The sequence below is a fragment of the Doryrhamphus excisus genome, linkage group LG5 (assembly GCF_037039965.1).
Source record: "Doryrhamphus excisus strain RoL-2023G ecotype Guam linkage group LG5, RoL_Dexc_Guam_v1.1, whole genome shotgun sequence".
NCBI lineage: Eukaryota > Metazoa > Chordata > Actinopteri > Syngnathiformes > Syngnathidae > Doryrhamphus > Doryrhamphus excisus.
The window spans coordinates 15,836,646-15,861,615 of NC_136361.1; the positions used below are offsets into that span (position 1 = coordinate 15,836,646).

Here is a 24,970-nt window from a genome sequence, read left to right on the forward strand (position 1 = left end):
GGGTGGTGACCAAAGGGTTTAAGTCGCCTCTCACCTGGAAAAAAGTCAGCCTGGTTATTTTCCTGCTCACCCGTGACCCTTATGAGGTCAAGCGAATGGACGTTCCCACTTGCATCATCCTTTGTCCCAATTTGCAGCTCAAGCCACCGCAGCCTTCCAGACGAGATACTCCGATATATTCCCCACAAAGGTGTGCCTGCAGCTCAAGATCAGGGAGGTTCGGCAGAAGATCATGCAGACGGCTGCCCCCTCCGACGCATCGGGGCTACCCGTTCCCCACGACGCCCTGCCTGGACCCTCCGGTACCCAATCACTGGATGGAGGGAGAGGGGGCGGGGATTTGCAGGATGATGTAGAAGAAGAAGGGGATGAGGGGAGCCCAGAGGATCCCGGTGATTCACAGGACTCTTCGAGATGAGGATGGCATATGTGTTTCAGAGTTTTTTTTTTTTTTCGTTTTCCCAGAAGACACAAGATCTTTTTGTGATGATGTGAGACCTAATACCAAAAAAAAAGGTGTGGAAACACCTTTTGTATTGATCACCTTGGAGAGACATTCCTCCCTCGGATGTGATGACATGATCAGTCTGGGAAAAGCCAGCGGCTTTAAAAAAGACATTTTGCTTGGAATGAAACGGGAAAGTTTCTTTTGAAGTTTCCGCATACACTCGGAGGGGGGGGGGGGGGGGCTGGGCCCTCAACACTTTACATCCCTGGAACCTGCAACCCGTCTGCGTTGAGGTTCATTTGTTCATTCTCAAGACCTTAAAAGGTTTATGAGCGTCTGCAAAGTTGACTTCTCTGGCTGTGCCATCATTCCCGCTATTTCCCTGCGCGTACCAGTCAGAAAGGAAGCAAACATTCCTGTGCCTCTTGTCAGTTACGCATGAAGGAAGGTTAGTGCATCATCGGCCATTATCCTTTTTTGGGGGGGATTGAAGGCGATATTGTCATTTTTTTAATACGTATTTTGACTTATAGTGGGTTTGTTCCTGTGAATTCTTTTTTTATTTTATTAATGAATTCTCCTGTCATTGCATTCACTTGTCTTTAGTCTTGGCTTGTCATTTATAGGACGCTGCGTCACGCATGCACACCCCTCTATGCTCCAGTCTTCCCTTGATGACCTTTTTTTTAACAAACCAGGCATTTTTTTTTCATTGTATTCCTTCAGCAGAAGGAAAAAGTATTTTTTAGACAAGCACATCTTTCTTCCCTTTTTGTCACTTTATTGCTCGTCATAGAGCTATACGCAAGCCGCAATCAAAATCACTGACCACATCTTGGATAAATACTGTAGTCTTTATGGACACATATAAACTGTTAAAATGGTGCCCATTCCTTAAAAGGTAAAACAAAAAGATTACACAATTGTATGGCTTTTAAATGTTTGTGTTTTACTTGTTTTTTGCTGTTCCAGTATCCGAGAGACAAAAACGCTTTTTTTTTGTATCTGTAACTTTCAGTATGCCAATAAAAAAGCAATTAGGTGGTAAAGGTTTGTTAATGATGGTAGTGATGCAAAAACAAAACATTTGAGTTAAAACAATTTGGTGGCAGCCGGTCACATCCGGTTCACAGAAATGTACAATAAAAAATAATCATTAAAAAAAGATCATAAGGTACAATTCATTTATACACTTTAAAAAACATTTGCAAGATGGTGTCCTCGACAACGAAAACCATTATCTGCTACTAAAGTCATTTGTAAGCATTTATTATGTCTGTTTTTGGTTGACTGCTGTTTGTCCTCAGAGCAGCTGCATTCCTTCCACGGTGAGGCCGTTCTCCAACGCTGTATGAAAGATCTCCAGGGCTTGCTCAAGGGGCAGCGCCACACCCTCGCTGCTTTCGATGATGGCGATGGTCTCCCCGAACTCGTTGCACATGATAGTCGGGGTGCCCTGTGACAGAGATGGACATATTTAATTCCCCATTGATGTGGTGTGCTTTTGATCATCAGATCCACTGACCTGTTGAACATCAGATGCGTGTATTTGGATGAGGTGAGACTGCCCCTTTGCTAGTTCCACCGCAGGACCCTCCACCACAGTCACGGTTGAGCTGGTTGTTGCCACGGCAACCTGAGCAGCAGCAGCAGCCTCCTTGTCCAACCTCTGCTGCTTGCTGTGCGTCGTCTTGTGGTTTCTCAGGTTGGAGAAAGTCTTGAAGGCTTTGCCGCACTGGGGGCAGACGTGCGGGCGCTCGCCCGTGTGTGTACGCCGGTGCTCCGCCAAGTGCATGCTCTGGATGAAGCACTTCCCGCACTCCTCGCAGCTGAATGGCCGCTCCCCGGAGTGCGTGCGAAGATGCTCGCGAAGGTGTGTGTTCTGGCGGAAGCGCTTGCCGCACTCCTGGCAAGGGAAGGGGCGCTCACCGGTGTGGACCCTCTGGTGTAGCGCCACGCTGGAGGTGGACGCAAAGAATTTGCCGCAGACGAGGCACTGGTGGGCTTTGGCACGCTTCCCCAGGGCGCCATGTGGCCGCCCAGCACCACCAAGGTGGCTCAGTTTGTGAAGTCTAAGGTTGGCGGCAGAGTTGAGCTTCTTCCCGCAGATGTTGCAGTCCAGGCCTCCTCGTGTAACACTGCTGGGATCTTCTGATTGGACCTTGCACACCGTTGAGGTGGATGCCTCGGATTTGACGTCCACCGCTCCTGCATGTCCACCTGGGGGCAGGATGGGGTGCTGCTCTAAACAGTGGGCGTCCCGTTGCTTCCTTGTGAGGAATCCGTCCTCGCAGTGAGGACACGGGAACGGGGCAGGAGATCCCGGGTGATGCATAAAACGATGTGCTGCCAGCTTTTTGGCCCAGCGGAACGTGGCGGGGCAGTCGGGGCAGTTCAGCCCGGCCCCCCCGAAGTGGAGCAAGCTGTGCTGGCGCAGGTTGGACGACTGCGAGAAGGACCGGTGGCACCAGTTGCAGCGGTAAGGCCTCAGGCCGGTGTGGATGAGGTTGTGTCGTGTGAGGTTGGCGAGGGACAAGAAGGTCTTGCCGCAGTCAGCACACTGGAACGGCCGCTCGCCTGTGTGCGTGCGGATGTGATTGCGCACGTGGATCTGCTTTTTGAAAGACTTGCCGCAGATGCCGCACAGGAATCTGCGTTCGGGGGCGTGTGCCGTGCGGCGGTGATGGATGAGCTGCAGCTGCGAGAGGAACCTTTTGGAGCAGGTCTGACAAGTGAATGGTTTATCTAACGAAACAGCTGAGATGGATGCAACTTCTTCAGGTTTGGGGGCTGAGCCTTCTTCAGCTGCTGCTGCTGCTGCTACTACATCCTCAATCATCTCTCTTTGCTTGGCCTCCTTACTTCTGCTCTGAGAGACCCCCGCAGGATCCTGGTCCATCTTCTCCATCTCCTCCTCTGTGAGGGGTGCTATCAGGTTCTTCTTTTCCCTCACTCTCTGCAGGATGGCGAGAGTAGACAGAGAGGCTCGGCGTGGGGCGGCATCCACCTGCAGAGACGAGACAACAGCTAATGAAACATGACTTACAAGTTGGGGACTGCTAAAATGAGGATTTGGAGTACACTGATGGAAGCGCTTGGGGTCAGCGTGCCGGGGGTGTCGAGGCTGAGGTGAGTTCGCCGATGGTAGAGGTATTTTGTCATGTTCGTGAAGGTTTTGTTGCAGAACTGACATTTGTGAAAGGGATCTGGGGTGTGTGACTTCCTGTAAGATAGAAGCGAAGATGAAGCTTACGGGAACAGATTGGGGTACCACCGAATAGGGTCACATGCTCACCTGTGCATGATGAGGGTCATCTCCGTGGTAAAGCCGTGTCCGCAGTCCACGCACAGATACCTGGCCACGCCCGAGTGAGTGCGCATGTGCGCCTGCAGTGACGCCTCCTTTTTGAAGACCTTGCCGCACTCGCTGCATTCGTGAGTGCCCAACTCGTGCACACGCTGGTGGGCGCTGAGGCGGTTGGCGGAATTAAAGGTGCGGTCACACAGCGTGCATTTCTGCGGCTTGGACCACACCGCCCCTTTCTTCTCTACTATTGGTTGTGTCATTGTCAAGCCGTCAGCTTTGTCTGCTTCCTCAAAGCTGCTCATGACCCCTGCCTCTGAACTCTCTTTGTCCTGACCCAGGAAGTGCTCCCCCTGGTGTTGGAGAAGGTTCTCCGGGGTTTGGAAAACAAGGGAGCATTCGGAGCATTCGTACGGGTGGACGACCACCATCTCAGCCGCTTGCCGCTGCTGGGTGTCACTGCGGCCGCTGGGGGCCAACCTCAGGCGGGCGCCACGCTTTTTCTGACCGAGCAAGCTGGAGCTGTCGGCTAAAGCTTGAGCGGTTAGAATCTGAAGCTGCATAGCTGCCAAACCCGGGTTGGGCGTCACCGGGGGCAGCAGGGAGGCGCGTGAGCCGGATTTGGAAACCCGAGAGTAGGCGCTCTTCTGTTGCTGCTGTGCAAACACCTAAAAAAAAGAGCCACAAAGTAAAAATGGACAAAGCTTTCTTCTCCAATTAGGGATGCACACGTTCCATTTCAAGCACCTGTGCCAAGATCTCCCCAGCCTGACGCTCAGTCAGCACAAAGTTCTGCATGTTGTTGACGGGAGCCACCGTACCGTCTGGTTGGAGCATGTACTCCTGTGGCCGGGACAGGAATTCATATAATTAATAGTACTGCTGTGATCATTAGGGATGTCCCGATCCGATTTTTGTCCAAATATATATATTTTTTAATACTAAAGCTTTTGTTGGCGACTCCAAATTGTCCATAGGTATGAATGTGAGTGTGAATGGTTGTTTGTCTATATGTGCCCTGTGATTGGCTGGCGACCAGTCCAGGGTGTACCCCGCCTCTCGCCCGAAGACAGCTGGGATAGGCTCCAGCACCCTCGTGAGGAAAAGCGGTAGAAAATGAATGAAGCTTTTGTTACAAACATGATACAGGACCCAGCTCAGGCCGATATTATTTGATCTTCAAAAATACAGCCGATCCTGAAGATTGTATCGGGACATCCCTAATAATCGTGTCAATCATACGGCTTTTTTTTTATTGGACCTCACATTCATGGGACAAGAAAAAAAATGACTACAACTAACAATTCTAACAATCACAGTACATGAAGAACGTATGTGTCCCTTACTATGGTCTCCGTCTGGCTGTGTGTGGTGCTTGTGCTGTGGCTTCTGCGGTGCTCCAGCCAAGTATCAGGTGAGTCAAACAGGGCCAAACAGTCAAGACACTGGTACTGGACTGGTCTGGGAAGCTGAGAACCAGAATCTTCAGGCACCAGAGTCTCTGAGTCATAATCACACAGAGATAGATTGGTGAGATATAGTACAAATTGAGTGACGTGCTACTGATGGTATTATTTTATTATAAATTTTAGTTTTTATTTGACACTTTGTTACCAATTATTAATTTGGTCTATTAGCTTTGTTTCCTGAATATTATTTTACCAAAATTCTAGCCTTTTTTGGTCACGTTTTCATTTTTCTACTCCCTCATAAATTACTAAAATGATTATTTTTTTCCTTCTAATTTATGTATGGGCGGCACGGCGGTCGCGTGGTTAGCGCGCAGACCTCACAGCTGGGAGACCAGGGTTCAATTCCACCCTCGGCCATCTCTGTGTGGAGTTTGCATGTTCTCCCCGTGCATGCATGGGGTTTTCTCCGGGTACTCCGGTTTCCTCCCACATTCCAAAAACATGCTAGGTTAATTGGCTCCAAATTGTCCATAGGTATGAATGTGAGTGTGAATGGTTGTTTGTCTATATGTGCCCTGTGATTGGCTGGCCACCAGTCCAGGGTGTACCCCGCCTCTCGCCCAAAGACAGCTGGGATAGGCTCCAGCACCCCCGCGACCCTCGTGAGGAGAAGCGGTAGAAAATGAATGAAGTTATGTATGCATTACAAAATCTACAGAGACTAGTCCCAGAATTCCTCACCTTGTTGTTCAGCCTCCCTCATATGCATTTCCTGGTGCAGAAGCAGCTCCTCTGAGTTGAAGAGAATGGTTCCACACTCCAGGCACTGGTACTGCTGGACCTGCTCCATCTCACACTGGACGGTCTCGCCAGCCTCCCCTTCGCCTTCTTGGCTGGTGTGAATCTGCTGATGGACCAGCACGTCCTCCAGGGTGTTAAAGAGCTGGTGGCACTCACTGCACATGTACTGGTGTTCTATGTAGATCTCGTCCGGCTGTTCAGCCTCCACATGGACGCCTTCAGCCTCCATCATGTCACTGTGTTTTATTTTAGATGATTGAGCAACCCTGTAAAAGACATATTTAACAATGTTATAGGTTGCTTATGGCTTTAATATATGTGGCAAATAATTAATATTGCCATATCATTGTTTATTATATGGACTAAATGTAATTACTTTAAATTATGAATCGACATAGCAGTTAGCAAACAGTATGGCCCTGTCTACTGTTAGCCTCGACACCTGATAGCATGCTAATTTCGACGGTAACAGTGCTCCTCTGTTATCTTCATTCATTAAAATGCGCTGTGATGGCGTCGAGAGGGCGGTTGGAGGCGCTCCCCCGGACAACGCAGACCTATTTCTCGGCACCGCGATTTCCTGACAGCGGCTCCAGGTTCGTTGGGCGGTCCGTCAGGCGGCGCTAGCCACTTTTCACCGAAGCTCTACGGCTGCAATGGCGGCGGGCCCTTCCTTTTTTTTGTATCCTTACCTGTATTTATTGTCTACGGACGGTGACTTCCCCACACATCACGCAGCGTCACTCACACGTTCGACCAAGAGTCCTCCGTCGTCGCCTGTGACATGGAAGTAATATATGTGAAATATATTCCCTGGGAATGGTGATTCAAGACATGCAGTCAAACTGCAACCCGCCGTTTTCCTCCATTTTCGTGACACTAAGCTCCGCCCAATGCGGTAGTGCTCAAATCTAAAAGTCATGATTGGACAATGTGCTTATCGATCAAAATACGCAATGCTTTAAGGGGATTGTAGTTTTGACCCACTGATATTGGCTCATATGCCGTTGTGGAATTCCCCCTTTTGGTGAAAATATGTACTATGTATTGTAATTTCCCATTCTAATTAAGGAAATGTAGTTTATTATTTATGCTAACAATGCTAACTGACACACATCTGCCATAACTACTATATTACAGGACAGTACATGAAAAACAACAGAAAAATACAAACTATCAATGACAATAATAAATACAGATTGAACTTGAATGCAGTAAAATGAATTAAATATTAATGGATTTGTGTAAAGATTAAAATATGCCTTTATTCGTTCCTCAGTGGGGAAATTTGCAAAACGAAAATGTAAGGTAAACATTAAAAACATCATTTCTCGCACCAAAATAGTGTCTTTTTTGTCATCCTTTATTTATATCAATAAATTGTTTACAAAGCAACAGCAATCAACACCCAATACTATCTAGGAACTCTATTTACCATCAACCCCTGCGAGCGTGACGTCATCGTGCGTCAACTCCCCAGTCCCCCACCATCATCGTTCTACATAGGAAGAAAGGGGGAGACGGGCAGCCTGTATAGAACGCTGTAAGTGTAGTTGTTTATTTATTTATTTATTTTGAAAACACTGTTCTATATCTCACTTGTCTACATTTGCCTGACTGTCAGTAACATTCGCCGTTATCCTGGCTTTAGTTCACAAAAATATGAGCGGCAGCGGGCGGCCCAGGACCAGCTCATTCGCTGAGCCTCCCGGAGCTCCCGGATCCGCTATAGCCGGCGCCGGATCAGCAGTCGCCGGCGGAAGCTCGACGGGAAAGGCTGGGGCTTCACAAGCAAGTGGAAGCACCTCGACAAGCTTCGGGAATTTAAAGCTACCCCGTGAGTTGTTTGGTAACCGCATTACAACTCGACGCTTTTGAAGATTCCTTAGAAACAACACAAACTGTGGGTTTAATTTAGGTGACGTGTTTGTTAAAATAATGTCGATCACGGTCGCTGGGCTAATCTTAGCTATAGCAGGCTATGAGCTAAGTTAGGCTAGCGTTAGCCATTTTTTTTTACCTAATTAGAAGGCTCTTTATCATATAATGTACACATGAATATGAATTTTTAGTACCAGTTACATGATTGAAAACATTGTACTTGGTGACAAACATTTGTTTGTTATTAAATTCGATTACGTCCCAGTTAACGTCACCCCTTGCTAAGCGCTAACATTAGCATTAGCATATGAGTGAACATTTTGTGGAAGCTAGCCGCCTCTATTTGTCGCTATCAAAGAGATACATTTTATTCTTCTCAAATATAAATTGCCCAATTGAATGGGTTCCCACATTTATAATGAACCCTTTATTAACAGCGGGATATTTCTAAGTGTCAATGGCTCATATTGCAGACTCCAAAGATCTGTTCGTAAAAAGTTACCCCAAGTCCCAGGTTTACAGCTGAATGTCTCTACGTTCAGTTACGACAGCAACCCCCTTGTTATAAATAGCTTACCTAACTGTAAGCTTATTTTGCATGTAAATGTAACATTTGTAACAGAGTCCGCACAGAAACTAGTTGGTTAATAATTGCTCACCCTTTCTGTTTAAAATTAGGCTCTGTGATGGAGGTCGTGTTTCCCTCATCCTCGATGATTTCAAAACGGAGAGAGGTCATCTTTTGTTGCTTTTATTATTTAAGCAGCAGGGATGACACATCCCGTTCTCTCTTTGACAACACTTTGCGTGGAAGTGATAACAGTGGAACCTTTAACAGATTTAACACAATCAAACACAGGAAGCAACCTTAGTTTCACACAATTGCTGCCATAGGAAGTAATGGATATTGACCATCACAGTAATCGCTGTTGCTTTGTCAAAATTATGTATGGTTCTGTGGTTATCGTCACACATTGTTGTTGCCAATATGTGTGCTTTCATTGAACTTGCTCGTTTTCCACAGCTTATGAAAGTTCTTTATCTCCTGTCTGCAATTTTTAAGTAGACAGGTAGTATCGTAGCTGTAACAGAGGCGGGATACGACCTGCATGTAATGTTATTCACTCAACACTTGTGTTTCCTGCCCTGTTGAAACCAATTATTGCTGTCTGACAAGTATTTTATGCATCACGCCAGACTGCTGACTAGTTATCTACCTGTAGGATGACTTGTCGCTGTGTGAAAGTGCACACCGTTCCAACAATATCCAAAGTTTGTTGGGATATTGCGCAGGCAGACAAAGTGACACAGTGTGAGTGCATGTTTTTAAGTATATATGTGTAAAATACATTTTTACAAGTCGTGCAGAAGTTCCACCTCAGATATTTGGGGGAAGTATAGACGTAGTTGCATATATATGTAGCTATTTTAATAGTCGCAGTTTGCTTGCTTGGGGCCCCCATGGTTGCCTCGTGGTTACACACGTCAGAAGATTTGGAAAATCTGGGTTTGCATCTCTCGTTTCGGCATTTCTTTGTGGAGTTTGCATGTTCTCTGTTTTTGCATGTACTCTGGCTTCCTACCACATTCCAAAAATATGCACGATGAGTTAATTGGAGACTATACATTTCCCATATGTATGGTTTTTCAGCAGACATATATTCATCTAGTTATGTCATGACTTCTAGTGATGTTATGATGGCTGCTGAATGTATAATAATGTAAAGAGAGATAGTGTAGTTATAAAAAAAAGCAGGAAATGATATATTCAGTTATTTATCCAACATTATTTCAGCTGTATGTGTATGGAGCAAAATGACATGACTGATGTGTCGAAAGAGTGAAATAACGCATCGTCTTCCTCCTATTTTGAGTCAAGGAGACATGGCAGTGATCCAGGGGGGGTCCTGTTGAGACAGGCAAGGAAGTGAACAAGCCCAAGATATGGTAGCACTTCTGGGTGTGCTGCTGTCCACATAATTTCATCACAGGCTGTGACAAGCGCTTTGGGAACGGGCCTGTCTTTCTCTCTCTGTCCCTTTTATCTCTCTCTCTGTCTGTGTCTTCTTCTATCCTTCCCAATGTCATTGCTTCCGGTGTTGATTCATCAAATCGCTCTCTCCGACCCCGGCACATGCACCATGTAAAAAAGAAAAAATGGCGGCGCTGTTAAGGGGCCTCCCTCTTCGTCAGCCCCCCACCTACCAGCCTTGTCAGTTACTATTTGATCTGGAGAGGCACGTTTTTCCGCCATGTCAAACATCAGCACTGACAGTGACACTATTTGACTAGTTTTTTCGACGCACACCTTGTATTCCTGACTGACTGTTTTTTCCCTAAAGTAATATGGAAATAATCTGTTCCAAGGTCAAACTGTCACTATAATAAGTAGTAAGTAATAAGTAGCGTTTTGTTTTTTTAACTGTCATACATTGTACACATTGTTTTTATAGGGCCCTATGAAATCCGTTCCAATCCAATTACTGGTTTTTTTTTTTCAAATTCAGTTTTTGCTGTTTAGATTTTTTTTAATTCCATGTTTTGCATCTTACATGTATTTTTTACCAACATAGCTTTTCTGCTTTTTGAGTTAGTGAATACAATGTCTGTTCATGAAATCCTAAAATCTTCATATTTATTGATGCAATACATCTATGGACAATTTTGCCCAGTAATTGAAAAATTGATGTATTCTGGCTAAGTTTTCCAAAGATGTAATGTATGTTGTATGGATGTATGGATGTAAGCCTCTGCACACATTGCTGCAAAATCTTCACCAAACTGTAACGCCTGTGCTTGCGATTAAGGAAGATGTAGTCACACATGCGATTCCAACTGCACATGTAAGATATTTTTTTATGACATACTTATTTTGTTTACACAGACGCGGGGCAAACAACGCTCTTATTTTGAAGTGTGTTCTCTTGTTCCGCGTATGTGGAGAATGTCTGTTTACGACTCAGATGAGCTGCATTCAAAAAGAATCATGCTTCCCGTGTTTTTTCCACTCAGAACCTACACATTGTAAAACCTTAATTATATTGAAGCCTTAAAACCCAACGTGGTGAAAATATACCCGTGTGTCGCACACACAAAACCACACTAGCATGCTAAACTAAGCTAACCCCCACTAGATTCCATTCACGCTATATGTTTACATACCTTCCAGACATAATGAGTGTGGCTAACAAATATGAAGATATTTCATATGTATTCTTCCTTTTTTGTTTTGCCTAGCTGGCTATTACTTTCATGGGATTCATCGATCATCATCACAACGTCCTTACTCAATCCATTCCATAGTTTGATTCCACATACTGAAATGCTATGGCTTTTTAACGTACTCCTAGCATGTAAGTGTTTTCAAATGTAGTTGTTCCCTGAGATCATATTTCTCCTCTCTTGTAGAGAAGTATTGGATGACATTTTTCGGTAATTGGTTATTTTTAGCCTTATGCATTATTTTATCTGTTTGAAGATGAACTATATCAGCAAGTTTAAGTATTTGTGATTTTAGAAATAAGGAGTTAGTATGTTCTCTGTAGGCGGCATTATGAATTATCCTTACTGGCCTTTTTTGCAGTACATTTAGCGAGTGAAGATTGCTTTTATAGTTATTACCCCATATTTCCACACAATAAGTAAGATATGGTAGAACCATATTAAAATGTCTTCAAAAAACTAGTTGTGTGTCCAGCTTTAAATAGGGATGTTGTTACAGGGGCCTCCCAACAGGTATCTTGTAAGCTAGCAGTAATTCACCAAAGAATATTTGCTTCACTTCTTAGTATTTTTACAAGTGTCATTCAAACATGACACCTGTATAACTACAGTCACCGTTTAACATGCTTAGCTGTCATACAAGTGTGAAAATAAGTGAATTCGGGAAATGAAGTGTCATACATCAAGTGTAACATCAAGGGTATCAACTGGACAGGCTGTGTTTTAAGCAAAAATACAAATAAAACACTGACTCTCACTGTATATATCTGGCCTTTACTCACAGGTGACAGTGGCAAAGTGACCACAGTAGTGGCCACACCCGGCCAGGGCCCCGACCGCCCACAGGAAGTGTCCTACACAGACATAAAAGTCATCGGAAATGGCTCTTTTGGTGTGGTCTACCAGGCTCGCCTCATCGACAGCCAGGAGATGGTGGCCATCAAGAAAGTTCTCCAAGACAAAAGGTTTAAAGTGAGTTAACATGATTTAGTTCCTATGGACTTAGTTGCATTTGCTACCAAGCCTTGTTTATTTATCAATATATGAAATAAAGACTCTGCCTTCTCTCAGTTTTGCTGTTTTCTTCCTTGTAGAATAGAGAGCTGCAAATTATGCGCAAGTTGGACCACTGCAACATTGTGAGGCTACGTTACTTCTTCTACTCCAGTGGTGAGAAGGTATGTATGTGCCATCATGTTCTTTATATTTATTATTTGCCTGTAATTTATAACAATAATAATACATTTTATTTGTATAGCGCTTTTCAAAATACTCAGACACTTTACAGAAAAAATTGAGTTGAATAAAAACAAGTAAACAGAGTAAAAGATACGTTAAAATACAACATTAATTTGTTTATACGCAGTTAAAACATGAGTAAAAGCAGGGCGGGGCACATATTTATGTCAGATTTTAGTAGCAATAATAACTCAAAAATCCACACTGCAAATATCAATTAATTGAAGGCAGATTCAGCAGCTTTATTTACCTCTGCTTGCACTTGAAAACTACTCAGCTGTCAAAACTCATATGTGTTACCCTTGTCGTACTGTTGTATGCAGTGAACGTATTAGCAGTAGTAATGTTGGCTGAAGGCTGCACAGCGGTCGTGTGGTTAGCACACAGACCTCACAGCTAGGAGACCAGGGTTCAATTCCACCCTAGGCCATCTCTGTGTGGAGTTTGCATGTTCTCCCCATACATGCGTGGCTTTTCTCCGGGTACTCCGGTTTCCTCCCACATTCCAAAAACATGCTAGGTTAATTGGCGACTCCAAATTGTCCATAGGTATGAATGTGAGTGTGAATGGTTGTTTGTCTATATGTGCCCTGTGATTGGCTGGCGACCAGTCCAGGGTGTACCCCGCCTCTCGCCCGAAGACAGCTGGGATAGGCTCCAGCACCCTCTCGACCCTCATGAGGAAAAAGCAGTACAAAATGAATAAATGAATGCTATGACAACATTGGTTCTGTTGCTGCTGTGTTGTGCAATATAGTACATTTTACTTTCATGAACTCCAAATCATTATTAAAGTTGAACAAATGTTACATATAAGAGTTTTTGGCTTAGATGAATAAATGCCCCGGCTATAATGAGAGCATTTGCATTTACCTGACACTTTACAACGTGCACCTGCATAGTTCAAGTTAGATATCAGTATTTAATAGAACCCTGTCTATATAAGTTGTGTGAGACATCCTGTTTGTGTATTCCTATGCAGAAAGATGAAGTCTACCTGAATCTGGTGCTTGACTTTGTCCCTGAGACGGTATACAGGGTGGCCCGGCACTTCAACAAGGCCAAGACCACCATCCCCATCATTTATGTAAAGGTAAGTCCATGACTGGAATCGCACATTAAACATGTTTTCATGCAGTCCTGCTCGCCGTTCGTCTCGATGAGTATTCCACTTAGTTTGCTAAGTGTAATAAAACAGGCTACAACTTTTTACAGTCTTCAGCTTTAGGTAATGAACAGTGGCTGTTTTTAAGGATTATAGAAGTAGGAAGCAGGAAAGAAAGCCACTTAGCGCCCTGTCATAAAGCTGGTTGAGCATTAATGTGTGTGTGTGTGTGTAGCAACAGAGAGAACATTCCAAGTGTTTCATGGCCCACTTCACTCCTTCTCAGCCCGAGGTTCCCTCGAGGCTTTGAGACACAAACACACACATCTTACTCACTCTACTATGCCGCCTCCTCTTTTTCTTCTTCTACCTCCTGGGTCACATTTCCATCACAGCATGTCTGAGGTCGTCTAGCGCTCTCCTTGTCCACTTGTTTTTCTTTTAGCTTACAATAAAGCTGCGACCTTAGCTTCAGGCTAGTAATGGTGATGAAACAAATGCTTGCACATGCATTTTCGAAAAAGGGAGTGATCATTGTCAATCAACTTTTGTAAAGTATGAGTCACAGTTGAGTGACGGTTCACCATCACCACCCATAGTCGCGGTTGACTCAAGCTTAAGTTCTAAGGTCACGTACAAGTTAAAAAGTACACATAATATTCTTTTTGTATCCCTCATTAGGTGTACATGTACCAGCTGTTCAGGAGCCTGGCGTATATCCATTCCCAGGGCGTATGTCATAGAGACATCAAGCCCCAAAACCTTTTGGTGGACCCGGAGACAGCCATTCTCAAACTCTGCGACTTTGGCAGGTTAGTACAACAAAAATACACCCCATCATTTTTTCCACTCCCTTTGTGTACATAATAAACATTACTAACCTCACAAAAGCTATTTCTAACACTTTGTTGGTATAAATAAAAAGTGTTTACTGTAATCCCTCATTTTTTATGTTTGGTTACTAGTATTGATGTCTATGATCTTTGGTAGCAACGTACACTACCGGTTAAAAGTTTTAGAACACCCCAATTTATTTATTGTAATTGAAGTCGCACAAGTCCATTGAATAGCTTGTAAGAGTACCACGGTAAGTGGTGAAGTGCCAGACGTTTAAAAACAAAAAAATAAAGGTAAGATTACCCCATTTCAGTCTATTTCAGAATTATACAAAAGAGTATGTTGCAGAGACCACCAATGAGTCAACAGTTTAAGGCTGTTCTGAATGGAGGTAGATCAAGCATTTGGCAGTTGGTGCAACTAATTCCTACAGGTGTTCTAAGTCTTGGAGTACTTATTACCACCTCTGTCTGCATAAAAATGTGCAAATTTGACATAACCTAATGTTTGAACTATAATGATTTGGCGTGCATGAGAAAGTAGAAAAGGAAACAGGCACAGCACTAATACTGCAACACAGACAATCCTAGGAGTCCACTGGGCCGGCAGCAGTTTGCGCCAAAGATTGTGTAATTGGCGCGTCGTGGCTCGCTGTGGCGCCAAATTAATGTTCGCTCGCCATGTTGCCGTGATTCTCCGCCAGAGCGAGCCACTACATGCCAATCACATAATCTTTGGCACGAGCTGGCTCCAACTGGTGCCGGCCCAACTCCTAGCATCATTGCCTCAACTTGGCTCGCGCCATTACATTCCAGTGGATTCCAATAGGTGGATTGTTTGCGCCATTACATTCCAGTGGATTCCAATAGGCGGGTTGTTTGTGACATTTGGTTCCATTTGGTGGACATTTTGCACCATTTGCATCAAGAAATTGGCGAAGATATTAAACATTTTGACATTTTCTTGCCGCCAAACTCAACTTTTGCCGCCGTTACCTGAGCCACTGCAGGCCACTTGGCACCTTATTGGTGATACTAGTGAAATTGCATTGGCGCAAACTTGCACCAATTGGCGCCGGCCCAGTGGTTTCTTTAGCAGCCATCATTAGGAGAAAACTGCTCTGCCAGCATTAAAACCACAGATGAATTAATTGTAAACAATAGTAGTGAACGTGTAACGTGCATGGCTTTCACACAAATAGTTGAGTACTGCAAACAATAAGAGATAACATTATTGGATGCTGACCACTCATGCATGCTACTGCCATCTTGTGGCGTTCATGCAAAGCTTGCCTACAGCCACAGTTATAAGTGCAACTTATAACTGGCTGTTAGTTGTTTTGTGGACCACGCACTTGTAAGTCATGCATTTATTTGCATTAAATATGCTCAAACCAATCCAATAGGTCAATACATGGAATATATGTATGTCATTAATTGGTTGTCCACTGTTGCCCCACCCCCCAGTGCGAAGCAGTTGGTTCGGGGGGAGCCCAACGTGTCCTATATCTGCTCGCGATACTACCGCGCCCCGGAGCTCATCTTTGGCGCCACAGACTACACGTCCAACATTGACATCTGGTCAGCCGGCTGCGTGCTGGCAGAGCTGCTGCTGGGGCAGCCCATCTTCCCTGGGGACAGCGGAGTGGACCAGCTAGTAGAGATCATCAAAGTACGTCGACACCTGTCATCTATCTCAAATGATAATTTTCATTCATATCTCTAACCTTTTGTTTTCAACCTCTCCTGTGTCAGGTTCTTGGAACGCCAACAAGGGAGCAGATCCGAGAGATGAACCCCAACTACACAGAGTTCAAGTTCCCACAGATTAAAGCTCACCCTTGGACAAAGGTAATTAGTGCTGAATGACTGGTAGAAGTGAGATCAATATCTGCTTTCAGGGCATTTTATCTCACTAAAGAAACTACAATGGCACTCAGTGGAGTAGCGGACCTCCACTTTTAAGTCTGAACAAGCATCATTTGGACCAGTACCAAAGTGTACCAAAAGTACCCCATTCCTGCACACGTTTCAACGTGTCATCATTGTGATCGATGCTGAGAAATGTCAAAAAAAAAGTCCCGTATGAAAATGTTCCATATTCTTGTCATTAACCAGGTGTTTAAACCCCGCACGCCACCCGAGGCCATCGCCCTCTGCTCCCGCCTACTGGAATACACGCCAGTCACCCGTCTGTCTCCGCTGGAGGCCTGCGCACACGCCTTCTTCGATGAGCTGCGCCAGCCCAACACCCGCCTGCCCAGCGGGCGGGAACTGCCTCTCCTCTTCAACTTCAGTCCCGTCGGTCAGTTTCGTCATCCAGCTCACCGTGATGTTTCAGAATAATCATGCAACATAATAATACGACTCAATGGCCTTGACATCCTCAGAGCTGTCTATCCAGCCTCAGTTGAACTCAACACTCATTCCTCCTCACGCCCGCGCACAGACGACGCCTGCCACACACGGTATGCACAACAGCACACTACAATATAAACTTTAACATCTTTACACAGGAGTTAAAATGACTAAAACATTTATCCATCCATCCATTTTCTATGTCGCTTATCCACCAATTAACCTAACATGTTTTTGGAATGTGGGAGGAAACCGGAGTACCGGGAGAGAACATGCAAACGCCACACTATTTACAACATATATAATAACAATAAATGCAGGCCTCACAGCGACGAGACCCGAGTTCAATTCCACCCTCGACCATCTCTGTGTGTTCTCCCCGTGCATGCATGGGTTTCCTCCCACATTCCAAAAACATGCTAGGTTAATTGGTGACTCCAAATTGTCCATAGGTATGAATGTGAGTGTGAATGGTTGTTTGTCTATATGTGCCCTGTGATTGACTGGCGACCAGTCCAGGGTGTACCCCGCCTCTCGCCCGAAGACAGTTGGGATAGGCTCCAGCAACCCCTACGGCCCTCGTGAGGATAAGCGGTCGAAAATGAATGAATGAATGAATGCACGGGGAGTGGTTACTGCACAGGCCTCATAGCTAGGAAACCCGAGTTCAATTCCATCCTCTGTCATCTCTGTGTGGAGTTTGCATGTTCTCCCCGTGCTTGCATGGGTTTTCTCCGGGTACTCCGGTTTCCTCCCACATTCCAAAAACATGCTAGGTTAATTGGCGACTCCAAATTGTCCATAGGTATGAATGTGAGTGTGAATGGTTGTTTGTCTATATGTGCCCTGTGATTGGCTGGCGACCAGTCCAGGGTGTACCCGGCCTCTCGCCCAAAGACAGCTGGGATAGGCTCCAGCACCCCTCACAACCCTCGTGTGGATAAGCAGTAGAAAATGAATGAATATAATACCAATAATTTTTTTCTTATGTTTACAGTGCAGTAACATGTAGTACTTCTGTCTCCCTGCAGATGGCAGCGTGTCAGACAGTACCGCCCAGCCCAGCTCAGCGCCGGGATCCATCAGCAACAGTACCTGAGCAGCCAACACCACAAGCATACGCACCCCCACCACCACTACTACTACTACTCCCACCACCACCGACCACCCTGCCATCATTTTCTTTATGTCTTCCCATTCATCCTCCCTCTGCTGCTCTTCCTCCTCTCACTATTTCATTCTCCTGGCTCCAAATTAGGAAGACTATAGACACACATATTCATGCATCGATATCCCCCACCCTCTCTGAATGATGATGTCTGTGAGCCTTTAGAGGACCATGTGCTTAGGCTTTATGTATTCAATGACTTTATAAGTCCTCTTAGGATAAAAACAAAAAGATCCTGCTGGTTACATGGAATGTTCTGGAAGATTCAAAATTTAACCCAATCATTTTCTTTATGTCCAACCGCGGGTGGTCCAGATTGGTGTTGACAATCATCGTCCAAAAAAAATGTTATGTACTGGATGTTTCTGATGGGGCAATACCCTCTGTGTCCACCAGGGGGCGCCATGCAAAGTCATTACCCAGTTTTTTGGTTTTTTTTAAAGCAATCAATCCTTGTTTGTTCGCAGACAGACCATTGGCTAATTATGTCTTGTGTCATTTTAGATAAGATTTTAAAACTTTTATTATAAAGGAGCACACTGCAGCCCTTGCCTTTACTCTTTTTCTCTTCTCGCTTTTTTTTTTTGTTTTTTTTAAGGGCTTCTTCGGTATAAGCTCATGTATTCATCGTGTAAGCTGAAGTGTTTCACGGTAATTGGTTGCACATCCTCGAGGAGGAGAAGGGAGGTTGGTCTTTGAAGGGTGTCTATTTTCTGTAGGGAGCTTGTTTAGGGTCCAGTTGTAATCTATAAGTGTGGCATCATGTGCAGAGAGCACCTTGGATACACTATTGACGACATGATTGGTTATTTGATGTGTGTGTGTGCGAGTGTGTGAGAGCGCCCTCTTCCCCCAAAATAGCCTCATTTCCTGTCGTGCAATGGTTGTCGGACCTTGATCTCCAAGAGTCTACTGTTGCTTTCACCTCCCTCTTCTCCCTCCTCTTGATTTTTCCACTGCTAAATCTGTAAATATCAAGTACCTTTTTATTTTATTTTTTATTATTATTGTTATTATATTGTCTTTTTTTTCCCCCCACTCTTTCCAGTAGATGGCGCATCAGTCGTCAGCCTGTTTTATCCTCCGTCGCAGCAGTCTGTAAATACGATTTATTTTGTTTTTTTTGTCCCTTTTTTGTTCCGGAGGGTCAAAAACAGAAAAAAAAAAAAAGAAAAAATCTCACTTTTATTCTCTCTTCCTCCATTTCTCTCTTCATGGATTTCCCTTTCCCCCCTCCGCCATAGTTGTTGTCTTAACTGTTTTATTTATTGTATTTTTTTTTTCGGGGGGGTGGAGGGAGGGTTTTTTTTTCCACAGGTGTGATTAGAAATGGGTGGGGTTTTTTTTGTATAGTATTTCCAAAAATGATGTAGTGGAGCAGTTGTCACATCCAAGATACTGTACCTTGACTTGTGTGTACATTGAGTGCAGGTGCACATGCGAGCCAATACTTTTATTAGTTGTTTCATTGAACTTCAATGGGAACAGAATGTTACAAGCATCCGGATTTTTGGATTTTGTGTGTATGTGCGTGTGTGTGTGTGTGTGTGTGTGTGTGTGTAGGAAAAAGGTGGAAAAATGAATCTTCCATTGAACCATCTCCTGTGTCCGACCGTCTCCTGTTTCCACTCCATTGTTGTATGAGTGTAACTGTGTGTGTGTTGTTTTTGAGCACAACTGCAGGGAGTGTGTGTGTGTGTGGCGGCAAACCCATGGATATTATTCTTGTACTCCTGTCTTTCTCCTATAGTTGAAGTGCTGACAAAATGTGCTATTTTAATGTTTTTATTTCACTTTTTTTTCGTTTTTTTTAATTCGTTCCAATGGCGTCTTGTCACAAACAGAACGGTTGGATAAAGGAGATGACGAGACAGGGATGGGGGGAGAGAGACAGTTTTTTTGTTTGTTGATATAAATAATTAAACTCATTAATAAAGTGATGAAACGCTTTCTGCCTCACATCTGTGATTTTAATTACATAATAATAATGTTGTTGGAGGTATAGCATCCCAATGTGTTGCTGCACGAGTGCTGCCAACTCCTAACCTGTGGTTCATTGAGAGGAAACATGAAAACAAGATAAGTGCCGTGCAGAGGAAGCCAAAGAGTGGAATAAGATTCCTGTAACAACCTGTGCTGTGCTGGTGGATATTTGTGTTTTGTTGGGAGTATAGCATCACAATGTGGGGCTGCACGAGTGCTGCCAACTCCTGAGCTGTGGTTCATTGAGAGGAAACATGAAAACATAAGTGCCGTGCAGAGGAAGCTATAAAGTGTAATAAGATTCATGTAAACAACCTGTGCTGTGCTGCTGGATATTTGTGTTTTGTTGAGGGTATAGCATCACAATGGGGGGCTGCACGAGTGCAGCCAACTCCTGAGCTGTGGTTCATTGAGAGGAAACAAGATAAGTGCCGTGCAGAGGAAGCTAAAGAGTGGAATAAGATTCCTGTAACAACCTGTGCTGTGCTGCTGGATATTTGTGTTTTGTTGAGGGTATAGCATCACAATGTGGGGCTGCACGAGTGCTGCCAACTCCTGAGCTGTGTTTCATTGAGAGGAAACAAGTTAAGTGCCGTGCAGAGGAAGCCAAAGAGTGGAATAAGATTCCTGTAACAACCTGTGCTGTGCTGGTGGATATTTGTGTTTTGTTGGGGGTATAGCATCACAATGTGGGGCTGCACGAGTGCTGCCAACTCCTGAGCTGTGGTTCATTGAGAGGAAACATGAAAACATAAGTGCCGTGCAGAGGAAGCTATAGAGTGTAATAAGATTCATGTAACAACCTGTGCTGTGCTGGTGGATATTTGTGTTATGTTGGGGGTATAGCATCACAATGTGGGGCTGCACGAGTGCGGCCAACTCCTGAGCTGTGGTTCATTGAGGGGAAACATGAAAACAAGAAGTGCTGTGCAGAGGAAGTTAAAGAGTGGAATAAGATTCCTGTAACAACCTGTGCTGTGCTGCTGGATATTTGTGTTTTGTTGAGGGTATAGCATCACAATGGGGGGCTGCACGAGTGCTGCCAACTCCTGAGCTGTGGTTCATTGAGAGGAAACAAGATAAGTGCCGTGCAGAGGAAGCTAAAGAGTGGAATAAGATTCCTGTAACAACCTGTGCTGTGCTGCTGGATATTTGTGTTTTGTTGAGGGTATAGCATCACAATGTGGGGCTGCACGAGTGCTGCCAACTCCTGAGCTGTGGTTCATTGAGAGGAAACAAGATAAGTGCCGTGCAGAGGAAGCTAAAGAGTGGAATAAGATTCCTGTAACAACCTGGTGGATATTTGTGTTTTGCTGGGGGTATAGCATCACAATGTGGGGCTGCACGAGTGCTGCCAACTCCTGAGCTGTGGTTCATGAAGGGGAAACATGCTAACAAGATAAGTGCCGTGCAGAGGAATCTAAAGAGTGGAATAAGATTCCTGTAACAACCTGTGCTGTGCTGGTTAATACCACGCCCAAGAGGATTAAGGCCTTGACTATGAATGTGTTCTCACATGTGTTGCCAGCTATTTAGACAATACTATGCTGTTTCTCTCAGTGAACCCCTGCTCCTTAGTGCCGGCAGCACTCGTGTCAACCACAAACCACGACAGTTGTTCAAATAACCACGATAAATCAACACAGCGTCAATCATATCTGTGCATGATTCGCTATAATAAGTTTTAATCTGTGATTGAATTGTGCAAGAATACCTGTGGGTGTATTTCAAACATGATTGATAAGATCTTTAACCTTTTAATCATCAAATGTGTGAGGAAGGTTTAAGGTTTTTCCAGTTTGAGCACACACACAGCGCAGTAAATCTCACACACTAACAGTCTCCAGGCGATCATTTTTCATTCAAGACAAGGATCTTGTGTAAAAGAATAGTAGCTTTTAATGAAGTCTCACAGTGTACGTGTGGGAATATACTCCATCCTTTTTGTGGAGAATATTTATGGCCATTGGCACAAATCTTTGCTGTTTGATGCATTTTTTTTTTGGTTCTTTTGAGGGCATGTTATACTTTGTCCTTCCAAAGACTTGCTATGTACTTTGGCTCGTATTCATAAACTTGAATCTACTGTAAATCACGAGTATAGCAAAAGAAATGCATTGTAGACTGTTTTATGAACATGGGTCACTATGCAGCTGGACTAGCCGACAAACTTGCTGAAGCCCGACGCCTTTCTAACGCTACTTGGTTGTTACAAAGTTTTATTTCGTTTGAACATGCATCAGATTACAATTGAATGCATCACATAATCAGTTCACAGTTCCACATGTCCAAAAGGAGTAGGAAGAAGCAAAGCTTATTAAATCCTACCCCTGCATCTGGTACTTTTACAATCAGTAACTGTTACATTTGTTCACTTCCTGCTTTCCTAATATATTTTTTTTCTTTTTTTGTCACGTACCAAAGTACAAGGTGATATGAGCATCCAATGACATAATGGGTACCATAGTAAGTGTCAATATAGTGATATGTATAGCACATCATGACTGGTTCAAGACTCTTCATCCTTGTATTTAGCAAACATCAACTGCTTGTATTGTTTCTTGAATTGGCTCATCGTTGTGCATTGTTTGAGGGTCTTACTCAATCCATTCCATAGTTTGATTCCACATACTGAAATGCTATGGCTTTTTAACGTAGTCCTAGCATATAAGTGTTTCAAATGTAGTTCTTCCCTGAGATCATATTTCTCCTCTCTTGTAGAGAAGTATTGGATGACATTTTTAGGTAAAAAAGTATTTTTATTTTTACTAGTAATACGGTGTATTCAGAATGAAACAGCATGACTTATTAATATAGGACAGCCCATTCCTACGCATAGAACATGTGCTGTGTGTAGGGATGGTTCATTTTTGGGCAAGGGGGTGCATTCTCGGCAAATGCGCAAAATCAGTCTGTAGCAGGAGGGACAGTAAGAGACAAATAATCACTACTTGTTGCTGAATTGATTGACAGTACACAGCAGAATAAGAGAATAAGATGGCTGAAATACCTACTCACCTTTCAGTCCGTTGTAGTGTAATGGTACAGTTGCTGCTTTCAGGGACCAGATTTCAACTCCACTGCTACTATAAATGTTTAAAAAAAACTTCTCTCTTGTAGCAAAGTATTGGATGACATTTTTAGGTAAAAAAAATTTTTTTACTAGTAATATGGTGTATCCAGAATGAAACAGTATGAGTTATTAATATAGGACAGCCCATTCCTACGCATAGGGGGTGCATTCTCGGCAAATGCCAAGTCAGTCCGTAGCTTTTTCCTGAATTGATTGACAGTACACAGCAGAATAACAGAATAAAATGGCTGAAATACCTACTCACCTGTCAGTCCCTTCTAGTGTAATGGTACAGCTGCTGCCTTTTGGGACCCGATTTCAACTCCACTACTATACATGTAAAAAAAAAAAAAAAACAGTCCAAAATAACAGTCCGACAACAAAATGAAGGGGGCAGAGAACAGACAACACAAAAGATGGCCTCCACTGAACCGCATCACTCTGTTCAAGCTTCATGTTTTGCTTCAAGGTTGAATAATATTGTTCCACGATGTGCGACCCATCTGGCTGCACTCCAGCTCTTTAATACCATTTGGCGTCTGGTTCAGCAGTCTGGAAGAGTCGCTCATTCTCCGGTGGGTCGGCGGGGGCACACGGGGGCACGGCGGGATTGACTCTCCTTCTGTAAATATAATAGTCAATGCAGCATCCGTGGGGATGCAGCCAGCTGAGCTCGCTGCAGAGGAGAGCCAATTTGATAAGTGTCAAGGCAGTGGATAAACAGTCGTGCAGATTGAATAAAAGTCTACTGGATGTTTTAAAGTTGGGAGTTAAAAGTCACAAAGGACAGTCGGTGTTGTCATTTCGCTGAAGAAAAATCACATCAGCAAGTCAGGCTTGCTGGGATTCGGCATATTTTTCAAGCATTCTGCTGAGCATAAAAATGAACATTCATTCATTTTCTACCGCTTATCCTCACAAGGTTCGCGGGGGGTGCTGGAGCCTATCCCAGCTGCATTCGGGCGAGAGGCAAGGTACACCATGGACTGGTGGCCAGCCGATCACAGGGCACATATACGTAGACAAACAACCATTCACACTCACATTCATACCTATGGACAATTTGGAGTCGCCAATTAACCTAGCATGTTTTTGGAATGTGAGAGGAAACCGGAGTACCCGGAGAAAAACCATGCGTGCACGGGGAGAAACATGCAAACTCCACACAGAGATGGCCGAGGGTGGGATTGAACCCTGGTCTCCTCGCTGTGAGGTCTGCGTGCTAAGAGAAAATGAACCAGACCAAAATGGTGCAGTCGGAGAAAACCCACGCATGCACGGAGAGAACATGCAAACTCCACACAGAGATGGTCGAGGGTGGAGTTGAACTCGGGTCTCCTAGCTGTGAGGCCTGCGTGCTAACCACTCGTCCGCCGTGCAGCCCCATTTCTATTTGTGTTACATTAAATTATTGCTACTTTTGGTCGGAATAATGGTTGTACAATTCATTCATTTATTTTCTACCGCTTTTCCTCACGAGGGTCGCGGGGGTGCTGGAGCCTATCCCAGCTGTCTTCGGGCGAGAGGCGGGGTACACCCTGGACTGGTCGCCAGCCACTCACAGGGCACATATAGGGTTGTACAATTCATTCAAGATAATTTTTGTATGCCAGAAAAGTAATTTATACTGGAAAGTAAATTAATTTAAGTGTTTACGTATATGCCGTGAAAGAAGTTTGGGATGCCTCTGAATGCTTGGTTTCAGAGAGCTTTTTCTAACACTGGCTGTTTGTGACATCACAGGGAGCTGGCCTTCCTTATATGGGCATGCGCTTTAGGCCAGATACGCTGTAGGACTGCTCTCCCCACAGTTATGCTTTGCTCTGTTTACAGTCACTGTGGCTCCCAGGAAATCTTTCTTCGAGGCAAGAAGTGGTTGGAGTTGGTGATTGCCAGCAAGAGAAAACAGCATTTCACACAGGACTGTTTTTATGAACATGTATGTCAAATATCCCGAACTCTTTGAGGTCATACACCGTAAGCTAGACTGATGATCATAAAAGTTTGAGTGAATCTGCTTTACTTCACATTACCATGTATCCTGAAGCATTTTGACCACAACCCATAGGGGGCGCCAAAAATAACCTGCACTTGTCGTAATTAATTAATGAATGAAGACCAGTAAATAAGTCCGGCTTTG

At 44.3% G+C, this 24,970-nt stretch overlaps 3 protein-coding genes across 4 annotated transcripts in view; 2 read left to right on the top strand and 1 right to left on the bottom strand.

The window, feature by feature from the left end:
• Positions 1-3,219, top strand: part of cicb (capicua transcriptional repressor b) — a 40,178-nt gene extending 36,959 nt beyond the window's left edge. The window contains exon 20 of one of the 2 annotated variants that reach the window (XM_058053007.2): positions 138-3,219. In XM_058053007.2, the coding sequence (XP_057908990.2) occupies positions 138-418 (281 nt within the window). In that variant the 3' untranslated portion in view covers positions 419-3,219. The remainder of the gene's footprint in view (positions 1-137) is intronic. The other variant, XM_078790777.1, reaches the window with a different exon arrangement.
• znf526 (zinc finger protein 526) lies at positions 1,000-6,864 on the bottom strand. Its single transcript, XM_058053008.2, has 8 exons — positions 6,658-6,864; positions 5,906-6,231; positions 5,099-5,253; positions 4,500-4,595; positions 3,744-4,420; positions 3,530-3,671; positions 1,974-3,455; positions 1,000-1,904 (listed from the first exon to the last, which is right to left on the bottom strand). Exons 2-8 carry the CDS (start codon positions 6,195-6,197, stop codon positions 1,752-1,754), a joined length of 2,997 nt encoding a protein of 998 aa, XP_057908991.2. The 5' UTR covers positions 6,198-6,231; positions 6,658-6,864; the 3' UTR covers positions 1,000-1,751.
• Positions 6,865-7,383: 519 nt separating this feature from the next.
• gsk3ab (glycogen synthase kinase 3 alpha b) lies at positions 7,384-19,723 on the top strand. Its single transcript, XM_058053857.2, has 11 exons — positions 7,384-7,508; positions 7,617-7,802; positions 11,853-12,040; positions 12,163-12,246; positions 13,290-13,400; positions 14,094-14,224; positions 15,716-15,920; positions 16,004-16,099; positions 16,367-16,553; positions 16,639-16,716; positions 17,638-19,723. Exons 2-11 carry the CDS (start codon positions 7,628-7,630, stop codon positions 17,703-17,705), a joined length of 1,323 nt encoding a protein of 440 aa, XP_057909840.1. The 5' UTR covers positions 7,384-7,508; positions 7,617-7,627; the 3' UTR covers positions 17,706-19,723.
• Positions 19,724-24,970: the final 5,247 nt, after the last annotated feature.